General features: G+C 39.7%; 2 protein-coding genes across 2 annotated transcripts; both read left to right on the top strand.

The window, feature by feature from the left end:
• Positions 1-822: 822 nt before the first annotated feature.
• On the top strand, positions 823-2,763 carry LOC143364883 (uncharacterized). The gene is made up of 2 exons (XM_076804976.1): positions 823-1,131; positions 1,282-2,763. Exons 1-2 carry the CDS (start codon positions 823-825, stop codon positions 2,761-2,763), a joined length of 1,791 nt encoding a protein of 596 aa, XP_076661091.1.
• Positions 2,764-2,863: 100 nt separating this feature from the next.
• On the top strand, positions 2,864-5,680 carry LOC143364884 (uncharacterized). The gene is made up of 2 exons (XM_076804977.1): positions 2,864-5,222; positions 5,322-5,680. The coding sequence occupies exons 1-2, from the start codon at positions 2,864-2,866 to the stop codon at positions 5,678-5,680; spliced, it is 2,718 nt and encodes a 905-aa protein (XP_076661092.1).
• The last annotated feature ends 7,441 nt before the right edge of the window (positions 5,681-13,121 follow it).

Raw genomic sequence — 13,121 nt, 5'->3', positions numbered from 1 at the left:
TTCTGGTATATTCTTGTATATTCAGCTATATTCTCGTATATTCTTCTGTTCGAGCAATCAGCTGGTCGGTGCCGCTGTGCGTCCGCACGCACACACGGCAAATTAGCGACTGCCGAACTTTGTTTGTATTGAGGACTCGGCCGTCGTCGCGGTTCGTCTCTCTCTCTCCCCGCACACTTCGGGCGGACCGAGTAGTTCGGGGTGCGCGGCGAGGGGAGAGAGCCCCGTCAATATACACGGCAATCCGTCGAGCCCTCGCTCTCTTTTCCGAGAACCGCAGTGATAACACGAATAAATCGATTAGCTCTCCCACAAATTCCGACTTTATTTCTCAAACATTTCGCGATCGTAAGTTAAAGGTTCCAACGTTACGGAACCCAACGAAGATCCAAAACATTTGGTGCCGAAACCCGGGAATAGAGTGTGCCGATTTCTCTATTCCACTCGATCCACCGCAGAATTACGAAGAATTCTGTGCATCACCGCGAGTTCTGTTGTGCGCTTCCGTTGTCTCCTCGAGTGATCCGCGAGTGCATCGAGCATCTTCCGAGGCTCCGTCGCAGACAATCAGGAAGCACCTGAAAGGAAAGGAGCAAGTGAATTCTTCGAACAGAATTCGTGAGACCGTTCTCGAAAAACGGTACTTAGACCGCGTGGCGAACCGTTACGGATTCGAAAATTCCGTGACCTTCCACCGGGACACCAACCGCTCTCGAACCGACCGAGGCAAGATGTTTACCGCGATACGCGTAAAGTCCTTTGTCTTTCGCGTCTCGATCAGTTTGTTTTCACGTTTCGTTTTGAATTTTAACTGCCGAAACAATGCCGCAAACGTTCAGCGATGTAGTGGTCGCTCAGGAGGAGATCGCTGGCCGCATCAAGAACTGCATTACCAATACCGACAAATTGGGGGCAGCGAAACTCTCTGCGGTTGTGCTGAAGAAAAGGATAGAATTGCTGGAAAGTTACTGGCGCAACTTCACCGTAAACCACAACGCTCTGAGACCGATGCCAGATTACGCCGCCAGTAACTACAGGAAGAGAGGCCTGTACGACGAAGTCGAGGAAGCCTACATTCAGAACTCCTCTGAATTGGTGGAGAGGCTAGAAAACCTGAAGCCCGCCGCCTCAGCAACTCCGGCTCAAGCCGAGTCTCACGAGTGCAACGCCGGACCCAAACTGCCGACCCTGACCATCGAGAAGTTTTCGGGCGATCTCCTACGGTGGGAGGAGTTTCGCGATTCGTTTCGCGCTACGATTCATAACTCCAAACGATTGCAGGACGTCCAACGCCTACAATATTTGAAGGCGAGCCTCACCGGCGCGGCTGCGAAGGTTATCGCGCGTACATCCCTGACGGATGCGAACTATTCGACGGCGTGGGCGGCACTCGAACGTCGTTATGGAGGCATCCGTGTTCTGACCACCGCTCACCTCGGAAGACTTTTGGACTGCCCGGCAGTAAAACGAGCTTCGACGGAGGAATTGACCAGAGTCCTCGACGAGTTCTGCCAAGCTCGAGATGCTCTGGCCGCGCTTAAAAAACCAGTCGACACATGGGACGACTGGTTCGTGACACTCCTCGTCAGGAAGCTGGACTCGACGACGCGCCTGGACTGGGAGAAGATGTTCCCGGACCCGACGATCATGCCGTCCTTCGTGGAGATTCGAGATTTCCTCGAATCACGCATCCATGCCTTGGCCTCGACCCAAGAGCCGATGTGTTCGTCAACACCGACCAAGCGAGAGGAGACGCGAAAACCCGAACAAAGGACGGCCATGACCGTGCAAATGACCAAAGGGCCATCCGCGAAGGCCAGCAACGTTCGGAAGTGCCCGCTGTGTTCGGACAATCACCAGCTAGGGCACTGCGGTCAGTTCAAAACCTTTAGCGCGTCGGAACGCAAGGAATTTGTGTACCGAAATAAACTGTGCGTTTCGTGTTTCTCGGGAACCCACTTGCTCGCGGCGTGCACGTCTTCCTACCGGTGTATGGTGTGCGGCGGTCATCACCACACCTCGCTTCACGAGGCGTTCCGGAAGAGCGAAGCTCCCGCGCAGCCAAGCACAAGTTCGGTGAACACGTTCAGGTCGAATCGCGTTGTTTTACTGGCCACCGCGCGCGTCCAGTTGAAGTCCCCGAACGGTCGCAGTGTCTCCGCTCGCGCGTTACTCGACCCCGGGTCCGAAATGTCATTCGTGACGGACGATGTCGTGCAAGCGTTACGTCTTCCGCGCCGGAACGTGGAGGTTCATTTGACCGGATACCAGGAGATAAGCGTGGGCACGGTACGTCACGAAGTGTCCGTGTTACTCGCGTCTAGTCGCGACTCCAAGTTCCGACTCGCGTTAAACGCGCTGGTGACGCGAAAAATTACCGCTCCGACTCCAGCGGTAGAAATTAACGACGAGAAGTGGACTCACCTCCACGGACTTCCGTTGGCCGACGAGGACTTCCGCTCTCCGAACAGGGTGGAATTACTTCTCGGGGCAGATGCGTGTGGTCACCTCCTCCTCGAGAATCGAATCGGACCAATGGGCACTCCTCCAATTGTTCGAACGCCCTTCGGCTGGGCGCCGATGGGCACAACCTCATCCACAAAGGACCACAGCGCTGGACCTCGGGTGCGATCCTTGCTAGTTCAGCCTGCACGAGACCTCCGAGACGATTGGCAGAGGTTCTGGGAGCTGGAAGAAGTACCAACTAGTGCAATAAGCACGCCTCAGGACGAAGCATGCGAAAGGCAGAGGCAGTGCCATTAACGATTACCTGGCCGCCGGACCGAAGCTCCAAACTGACCTCTGGGCCGTAATAACGAGGTGGCGATTCCATCGGCATGCCTTTTCGACGGACATTGTAAAAATGTTTCGCCAGATCAAGGTGCACCCAGAGGACAGAGACTGGCAGAGGATCGTCTGGAGGAAAGATCCAAGCGAGGAAGTACGGGACTTCCGTTTGACGACGGTGACCTACGGCACGACGTCGGCTCCGTACCTCGCCTCGAGAGTACTGCTTCAGCTTGCCGACGACGAGAAGGCTCGATTTCCGCGGGGTGCAGCGATTCTCCGAGCGAATTCGTATGTCGATGACATTCTGGCCGGAGGAGATGACATCGACGACACCGAAGAGGCTCGACGTCAACTCACGGACATCCTGACGGCGGGCGGATTCCCGCTGGATAAGTGGGCGACCAATTATTTGTCGTCGAGCTCCGGTCTCATTCAATTGTTGCAGGGTCACCAAGAGGCAGGAGCGCTGGGACTCAAATGGAGCACGGTGAACGACACTCTGTCTCTTGCGGCTCCGAAGCTCAGGACTGCCACATCAGGTCAACCATGGACCAAACGATCGGTTTTGTCTGAGACGGCCAGGCTTTTCGATCCACTGGGGTGGCTGTCTCCGATCAGCATTGCTGCGAAGATCCTGCTGCAGGACCTCTGGTTGTCCGGATTGTTGTGGGACGAGCCGCTGTCCGAGCTGTTTTCCGAGCGATGGAAGCAACTTCGATTCGAGATGGAGAGGACCGATCGAATCACAGTTCCGAGATGGATTGGCTATCGTGCGGCGACCAGCGACAATATAGAGCTGCACGGATTCAGCGACGCGTCAGAAAGGGCATACTCCGCAGCCGTCTTCATAAGGGTGCCAATTACCGGTGCAAGGGCCGAGACGCACTTACTGATGGCGAAGACCAAGGTCGCTCCAACCAAACCACAGAGCATTCCTAGGCTGGAGCTGTGCGGTGCTCTACTGCTGGCCCGATTGCTGAGAGCAGTAGGAGATTCGATGCGGCCTCACAGCGTGACTATGCATGCGTGGACCGATGCATCGGTCGTCCTAGCCTGGGTGAGGTCTCATGCTTCCAGGTGGAAACCGTTTGTGGCGCATAGGGTGGCCGAGATCCAGCGCCTGCTACCGGACGTTGAGTGGCGACACGCGAGGACAGACGAAAATCCTGCGGACCTTGCCACGCGTGGGATTTCAGCGCAGGTACTGGTCGACGATGACCTCTGGTGGAGCGGTCCCTCGTGGTTGTCAGGGCCTCAGGAGGATTGGCCTGGCGCATGTGACGTCGACGAGAGCGAGGCTCCGGAGCGCAGAGTGACGGTGACGACGACTATGGCAAGGAAGACGAAGTCCGGCGACCATCCCAGTCTGCGAGCCGTCTTCGAATCGCCCTGGGACCCTCTCCGATTCTCGTCAGCGTTGAGGCTGGTCCGAGTGACCGCGTATATGCGACGATTCGCAAACAACGCTCGATCCATCGGTACACCGCAGCACGGGTTCCTGACAGCCACTGAGATCGACGAGGCGTGGGTGAGCGTCCACCGAATGAGCCAAGCTGACGACTTTGGCGACGAACTCGCGGAAATGGAGAAGGGTAAGATAATCAAATCGACCTCGACCCTTGTTTCTCTTCGGCCGATTATAGATCGTCAAGGTGTCTTACGAGTGGGAGGACGACTGGACCACGCAGCAGTTTCATTCGACCAGAGACATCCTGTGATAGTCGACCGACAGTCTCCGTTGGCACCATTGCTGATCCGGTCAGCTCACCTTCGGACGCTCCATGGGGGAGTGAACTTGACGCGGGCGACGCTCAGGCTCCGCCACTGGATTCCGCGAGACAAGACGCTGGTGAAACGGGTCGTAAAAGGCTGCGTTACCTGCACTCGGCTCCAAGGGCGCACCAGCAACCAGCAAATGGGAATGCTGCCTGCCCAGCGAGTGCAACCAGCAAGGGCATTCTCGGTCAGCGGAGTCGATTATGCTGGTCCGATTCCGATGCTCATGACGAGAGCAAGGGGACAGCGGACCACCAAGGGATACGTCGTCGTTTTCGTGTGCCTGTGCACGAAGGCGGTCCACTTAGATGTCGTGTCCGATTTGTCCTCTGCCTCCTTCATCGCAGCTTTCAAACGCTTCGTAGCTAGACGCGGAAGATGTCACCAGATGCTGAGTGACAACGCTACGACGTTCAGAGGTGCCGATCAGCTTCTGAAGCGCATGTTCAACGCTGCATCGACCTTTTACAAGGAAACGGCGGAATTGCTGGCCGCCGACGGAACGGAATGGAGGTTCATACCGCCGTATTCTCCTCATTTCGGCGGTCTGTGGGAAGCGGCCGTGAAATCCGCGAAGAGGCATCTACGACGCACAATAGGGGAACAACAGCTCACCTTCGAGGAGCTTTCCACCTTGCTGTGTCAAGTGGAAGCTTGTATGAACTCTCGACCCCTCTCCGCCTTGTCCGACGATCCAAATGATCCTCCCTTCCTCACGCCAAACCATCTGGTTAACGCTTGCTCTTTGTGCGCAGTTCCAGAACCGGGTGACGAAATCACGTACGACGCAGGCCGACGGAGATGGAACCTTGTATCCAGACTTCTGGAAGGTTTCTGGCAGCGGTGGCGTACCGAATACCTGAGCCAGCTGCAGACTCTTTCGAAATGGCAAAGGGCACGGGAGAATCTTGCCGTCGGAGCGGTCGTGCTCCTGAAGGACGATCTCGCGCCGCCTACGAAATGGCCTCTCGGACGAGTCGTCGAGGTGCATCGGGGATCCGACGGACGAGTGCGTGTGGCTGTCGTGAAGACCGCTACCCGTACTACCACCAGAGCCATCCAGCGCCTTGTACCGCTCATTTCCTCCGAGCATTCCACCGGCGAGGAAACGTGACTCCCTTCACGGCGGGCGGTGTTTAGACGCACATTGTACATATTGTAAATGATTGTAAATATCTGTAGCTCACTTCGTTCACTCTGTTCACTCTGTTCACTTCTCTGTATAACATCCGAAAACCATTGTACTATTTCGTTGCCGACCCGACAACGAGGCGGGCGGTATGTTCGAGCAATCAGCTGGTCGGTGCCGCTGTGCGTCCGCACGCACACACGGCAAATTAGCGACTGCCGAACTTTGTTTATATTGAGGACTCGGCCGTCGTCGCGGTTCGTCTCTCTCTCTCCCCGCACACTTCGGGCGGACCGAGTAGTTCGGGGTGCGCGGCGAGGGGAGAGAGCCCCGTCAATATACACGGCAATCCGTCGAGCCCTCGCTCTCTTTTCCGAGAACCGCAGTGATAACACGAATAAATCGATTAGCTCTCCCACAAATTCCGACTTTATTTCTCAAACATTTCGCGATCGTAAGTTAAAGGTTCCAACGTTACGGAACCCAACGAAGATCCAAAACATCTTCTATATTCTAGTAATATTATGGTATATTCTGGTATATTCTGGTATATTCTGCTTTATTCTAGTATATTCAGGTATATTCTCGTATATTCTTCTATTTTCTAGTAATATTATGGTATATTTTGGCATATTCTGCTATATTCTATTATATTCAGGTATAATCTCGTATATTCTTGTCTATTCTAGTAATATTATGGTATATTCTGGTATATTCTGCTATATACTAGTATATTCAGGTATATTCGCGAATATTCTTCTATATTCTAGTAATATTATGGTATATTCTGGTATATTCTGCTATATACTAGTATATTCAGGTATATTCGCCTATATTCTTCTATATTCTAGTAATATTATGGTATATTCTGGAATATTCTGGTATATCATGCTATATTCTAGTATATTCCTGTATATTCTCGTATATTCTTCTATATTCGAGTAATATTATGGTATATTCTGGCATATTCTGCTATATTCTATTATATTCAGGTATATTCTCGTATATTCTTGTATATTCTAGTAATATTATGGTATATTGTGGTATATTCTCCTATATTCTAGTAATATTATCGTATATTCTCGTATATTCTTATATATTCGTGTAATATTATGGTATATTCTGGTATATTCAAGTATATTCTGGTATATTCGGCTATATTCTAGTATATTCTAGTATATTCAGGTATATTCTCGTATATTCTTGTATATTCTAGTAATATTATGGTATATTGTGGTATATTCTCCTATATTCTAGTAATATTATCGTATATTCTCGTATATTCTTATATATTCGTGTAATATTATGGTATATTCTGGTATATTCAAGTATATTCTGGTATATTCGGCTATATTCTAGTATATTCTAGTATACTCAGGTATATTCTCGTATATTCTTCTATATTCTAGTAATATTATGGTATATTCTGGCATATTCTGCTATATTCTATTATATTCAGGTATAATCTCGTATATTCTTGTCTATTCTAGTAATATTATGGTATATTCTGGCATATTCTGCTATATTCTCGTATATTCTTCTATTTTCTAGTAATATTATGGTATATTTTGGCATATTCTGCTATATTCTAGTATATTCAGGTATATTCTCGTATATTCTTCTATATTCTAGTAATATTATGGTATATTCTGGTATATTCTGGTATATTCTGGTATATTCTGCTATATTCTAGTATATTCTGCTATATTCTAGTATATTCTGGTATATTCTCGTATATTCTTCTATATTCTAGTAATATTATGGTATATTCTGGTATATTCTTCTATATTCTAGTAATATTATGGTATATTCCTCTATATTCTAGTAATATTATGGTATATTCTCTTATATTCTTCCATATTCGAGTAATATTATGGTATATTCTGGTATATTCAAGTATATTCTGGTATATTCTGCTATATTCTAGTATATTCTGCTATATACTAGTATATTCAGGTATATTCGCGTATATTCTTCTATATTCTAGTAATATTATGGTATATTCTGGTATATTCTAGTATATTCAGGTATATTCTCGTATATTCTTCTATATTCTAGTAATATTATGGTATATTCTGGTATATTCTGGTATATTCTGGTATATTCTGCTATATTCTGGTATATTCTGCTGTATTCTAGTATATTCTGCTATATACTAGTATATTCAGGTATATTCGCGTATATTCTTCTATATTCTAGTAATATTCTGGTATATTCTGGTATATTCTGCTATATACTAGTATATTCAGGTATATTCGCCTATATTCTTCTATATTCTAGTAATATTGTGGTATATTCTGGAATATTCTGGTATATCATGCTATATTCTAGTATATTCCTGTATATTCTCGTATATTCTTCTATATTCGAGTAATATTATGGTATATTCTGGCATATTCTGCTATATTCTATTATATTCAGGTATATTCTCGTATATTCTTGTATATTCTAGTAATATTATGGTATATTCTGGCATATTCTGCTATATTCTATTATATTCAGGTATATTCTCGTATATTCTTGTATATTCTAGTAATATTATGGTATATTCTGGCATATTCTGCTATATTCTCATATATTCTAGTATATTCTGCTATATTCTAGTATATTCTGGTATATTCTCGTATATTCTTCTATATTCGAGTAATATTATGGTATATTCTGGTATATTCTGGTATATTCTTGTATATTCAGCTATATTCTCGTATATTCTTCTATATTCTAGTAATATTATGGTATATTCTGGTATATTCTGGTATATTCCGCTTTATTCTAGTATATTCAGGTATATTCTCGTATATTCTTCTATTTTCTAGTAATATTATGGTATATTTTGGCATATTCTGCTATATTCTATTATATTCAGGTATAATCTCGTATATTCTTGTCTATTCTAGTAATATTATGGTATATTCTGGTATATTCTGCTATATACTAGTATATTCAGGTATATTCGCGTATATTCTTCTATATTCTAGTAATATTATGGTATATTCTGGTATATTCTGCTATATACTAGTATATTCAGGTATATTCGCCTATATTCTTCTATATTCTAGTAATATTATGGTATATTCTGGAATATTCTGGTATATCATGCTATATTCTAGTATATTCCTGTATATTCTCGTATATTCTTCTATATTCGAGTAATATTATGGTATATTCTGGCATATTCTGCTATATTCTATTATATTCATTTATATTCTCGTGTATTCTTGTATATTCTAGTAATATTATGGTATATTCTGGCATATTCTGCTATATTCTCGTATATTCTAGTATATTCTGCTATATTCTAGTATATTCTGGTATATTCTCGTATATTCTTGTATATTCTAGTAATATTATGGTATATTGTGGTATATTCTCCTATATTCTAGTAATATTATCGTATATTCTCGTATATTCTTATATATTCGTGTAATATTATGGTATATTCTGGTATATTCAAGTATATTCTGGTATATTCGGCTATATTCTAGTATATTCTAGTATACTCAGGTATATTCTCGTATATTCTTCTATATTCTAGTAATATTATGGTATATTCTGGTATATTCTGGTATATTCTTGTATATTCAGCTATATTCTCGTATATTCTTCTATATTCTAGTAATATTATGGTATATTCTGGTATATTCTGGTATATTCTGCTATATTCTAGTATATTCAGGTATATTCTCGTATATTCTTCTATTTTCTAGTAATATTATGGTATATTTTGGCATATTCTGCTATATTCTATTATATTCAGGTATAATCTCGTATATTCTTGTCTATTCTAGTAATATTATGGTATATTCTGGTATATTCTGCTATATTCTCGTATATTCTAGTATATTCTCGTATATTCTTCTATATTCTAGTAATATTATCGTATATTCTGGAATACTCTGGTATATTATGCTATATTCTAGTATATTCTGGTATATTCTCGTATATTCTTCTATATTCGAGTTATATTATGTTATATTCTGGTATATTCAAGTATATTCTGGTATATTCTGCTGTATTCTAGTATATTCTCGAATATTCTTCTATATTCTAGTAATATTATGGTATATTCTGGTATATTCAAGTATATTCTGGTACATTCTGCTATATTCTAGTATATTCTAGAATATTCTTCTATATTCTAGTAATATTATAGTATATTCTGGTATATTCTCCTATATTCTAGTAATATTATCGTATATTCTCGTATATTATTCTATATTCTAGTAATATTATGGTATATTCTGGAATATTCTAGTATATTCTGGTATATTCTCGTATATTCTTCTATATTCTAGTAATATTATGGTATATTCTCTTATATTCTTCCATAATCGAGTAATATTATGGTATATTCTGGTATATTCAAGTATATTCTGGTATATTCTGCTATATTCTAGTATATTCTCGAATATTCTTCTATATTCGAGTAATATTATGGTATATTCTTCTATATTCTAGTAATATTATGGTATATTCTGGTATATTCTGCTATATACTAGTATATTCAGGTATATTCGCGTATATTCGCGTATATTCTAGTAATATTATGGTATATTCTGGTATATTCTGCTATATACTAGTATATTCAGGTATATTCGCGTATATTCTTCTATATTCTAGTAATATTATGGTATATTCTGGAATATTCTGGTATATCATGCTATATTCTAGTACATTCCTGTATATTCTCGTATATTCTTCTATATTCGTGTAATATTATGGTATATTCTTGTATATTCAAGTATATTCTGGTATATACTGCTATATTCTAGTATATTCTCGAATATTCTTCTATATTCTAGTAATATTATGGTATATTCTCCTATATTCTAGTAATATTATCGTATATTCACGTATATTCTTCTATACTCGAGTAATATTCTGGTATATTCTGGTATATTCTAGTATATTCAGGTATATTATCGTATATTCTTCAATATTCTAGTAATATTATGGTATATTCTGGTATATTCTGGTATATTCTGGTATATTCTAGTATATTCTGGTATATTCTCGTATATTCTTCTATATTCTAGTAATATTATGGTATATTCTGGTATATTCTTCTATATTCTAGTAATATTATGGTATATTCCTCTATATTCTAGTAATATTATGGTATATTCTCATATATTCTTCTATATTCTCGTAATATTATGGTTTATTCTGGAATATTCTGGTATAGTATACTATATTCTAGTATATTCTGGTATATTCTCGTATATTCTTCTATATTCGAGTAATTTTATGGTATATTCTGGTATATTCAAGTATATTCTGGTATATTCTGCTATATTCTAGTATATTCAGGTATATTCAGGTATATTCTCTTATATTCTTCTATATTCTAGTAATATTATGGTATATTCTGGAATATTCTGGTATATTATGCTATATTCTAGTATATTCAGGTATATTCTCGTATATTGTCCTATATTCTAGTACTATTATCGTATATTCTCGTATATTCTTCTATATTCTAGTAATATTATTTTATATTCTGGTATATTCTGCTATATACTAGTATATTCAGGTATATTCGCGTATATTCTTCTATATTCTAGTAATATTATGGTATATTCTGGTATATTCTGCTATATACTAGTATATTCAGGTATATTCGCCTATATTCTTCTATATTCTAGTAATATTATGGTATATTCTGGAATATTCTGGTATATCATGCTATATTCTAGTATATTCCTGTATATTCTCGTATATTCTTCTATATTCGAGTAATATTATGGTATATTCTGGCATATTCTGCTATATTCTATTATATTCAGGTATATTCTCGTGTATTCTTGTATATTCTAGTAATATTATGGTATATTCTGGCATATTCTGCTATATTCTCGTATATTCTAGTATATTCTGCTATATTCTAGTATATTCTGGTATATTCTCGTATATTCTTGTATATTCTAGTAATATTATGGTATATTGAGGTATATTCTCCTATATTCTAGTAATATTATCGTATATTCTCGTATATTCTTATATATTCGTGTAATATTATGGTATATTCTGGTATATTCAAGTATATTCTGGTATATTCGGCTATATTCTAGTATATTCTAGTATATTCAGGTATATTCTCGTATATTCTTGTATATTCTAGTAATATTATGGTATATTGTGGTATATTCTCCTATATTCTAGTAATATTATCGTATATTCTCGTATATTCTTATATATTCGTGTAATATTATGGTATATTCTGGTATATTCAAGTATATTCTGGTATATTCGGCTATATTCTAGTATATTCTAGTATACTCAGGTATATTCTCGTATATTCTTCTATATTCTAGTAATATTATGGTATATTCTGGAATATTCTGGTATATTCTTGTATATTCAGCTATATTCTCGTATATTCTTCTATATTCTAGTAATATTATGGTATATTCTGGTATATTCTGGTATATTCTGCTATATTCTAGTATATTCAGGTATATTCTCGTATATTCTTCTATTTTCTAGTAATATTATGGTATATTTTGGCATATTCTGCTATATTCTATTATATTCAGGTATAATCTCGTATATTCTTGTCTATTCTAGTAATATTATGGTATATTCTGGTATATTCTGCTATATTCTCGTATATTCTAGTATATTCTCGTATATTCTTCTATATTCTAGTAATATTATCGTATATTCTGGAATACTCTGGTATATTATGCTATATTCTAGTATATTCTGGTATATTCTCGTATATTCTTCTATATTCGAGTTATATTATGTTATATTCTGGTATATTCAAGTATATTCTGGTATATTCTGCTGTATTCTAGTATATTCTCGAATATTCTTCTATATTCTAGTAATATTATGGTATATTCTGGTATATTCAAGTATATTCTGGTACATTCTGCTATATTCTAGTATATTCTAGAACATTCTTCTATATTCTAGTAATATTATAGTATATTCTGGTATATTCTCCTATATTCTAGTAATATTATCGTATATTCTCGTATATTATTCTATATTCTAGTAATATTATGGTATATTCTGGAATATTCTGGTATATTCTGGTATATTCTCGTATATTCTTCTATATTCTAGTAATATTATGGTATATTCTCTTATATTCTTCCATAATCGAGTAATATTATGGTATATTCTGGTATATTCAAGTATATTCTGGTATATTCTGCTATATTCTAGTATATTCTCGAATATTCTTCTATATTCGAGTAATATTATGGTATATTCTTCTATATTCTAGTAATATTATGGTATATTCTGGTATATTCTGCTATATACTAGTATATTCAGGTATATTCGCGTATATTCGCGTATATTCTAGTAATATTATGGTATATTCTGGTATATTCTGCTATATACTAGTATATTCAGGTATATTCGCGTATATTCTTCTATATTCTAGTAATATTATGGTATATTCTGGAATATT

Source organism: Halictus rubicundus, unplaced genomic scaffold (genome assembly GCF_050948215.1).
Source record: "Halictus rubicundus isolate RS-2024b unplaced genomic scaffold, iyHalRubi1_principal scaffold1109, whole genome shotgun sequence".
Classification (NCBI taxonomy): Eukaryota; Metazoa; Arthropoda; class Insecta; order Hymenoptera; family Halictidae; genus Halictus; species Halictus rubicundus.
Note: the sequence above shows the minus strand (reverse complement) of the source record. Positions and strands in the feature narration are given on the sequence as shown.

Coding starts and splice junctions, on each gene's coding strand:
- LOC143364883 (XM_076804976.1), top strand. CDS start 823: ATGCCGCAAACGTTCAGCGATGTAGTGGTCGCTCAGGAGGAGATCGCT. Junction 1,132..1,281: donor ACCTGAAGCCCGCCGCCTCA/GCAACTCCGGCT, acceptor AAACGATTGCAG/GACGTCCAACGCCTACAATA.
- LOC143364884 (XM_076804977.1), top strand. CDS start 2,864: ATGTTTCGCCAGATCAAGGTGCACCCAGAGGACAGAGACTGGCAGAGG. Junction 5,223..5,321: donor GCTGTGTCAAGTGGAAGCTT/GTATGAACTCTC, acceptor CTTTGTGCGCAG/TTCCAGAACCGGGTGACGAA.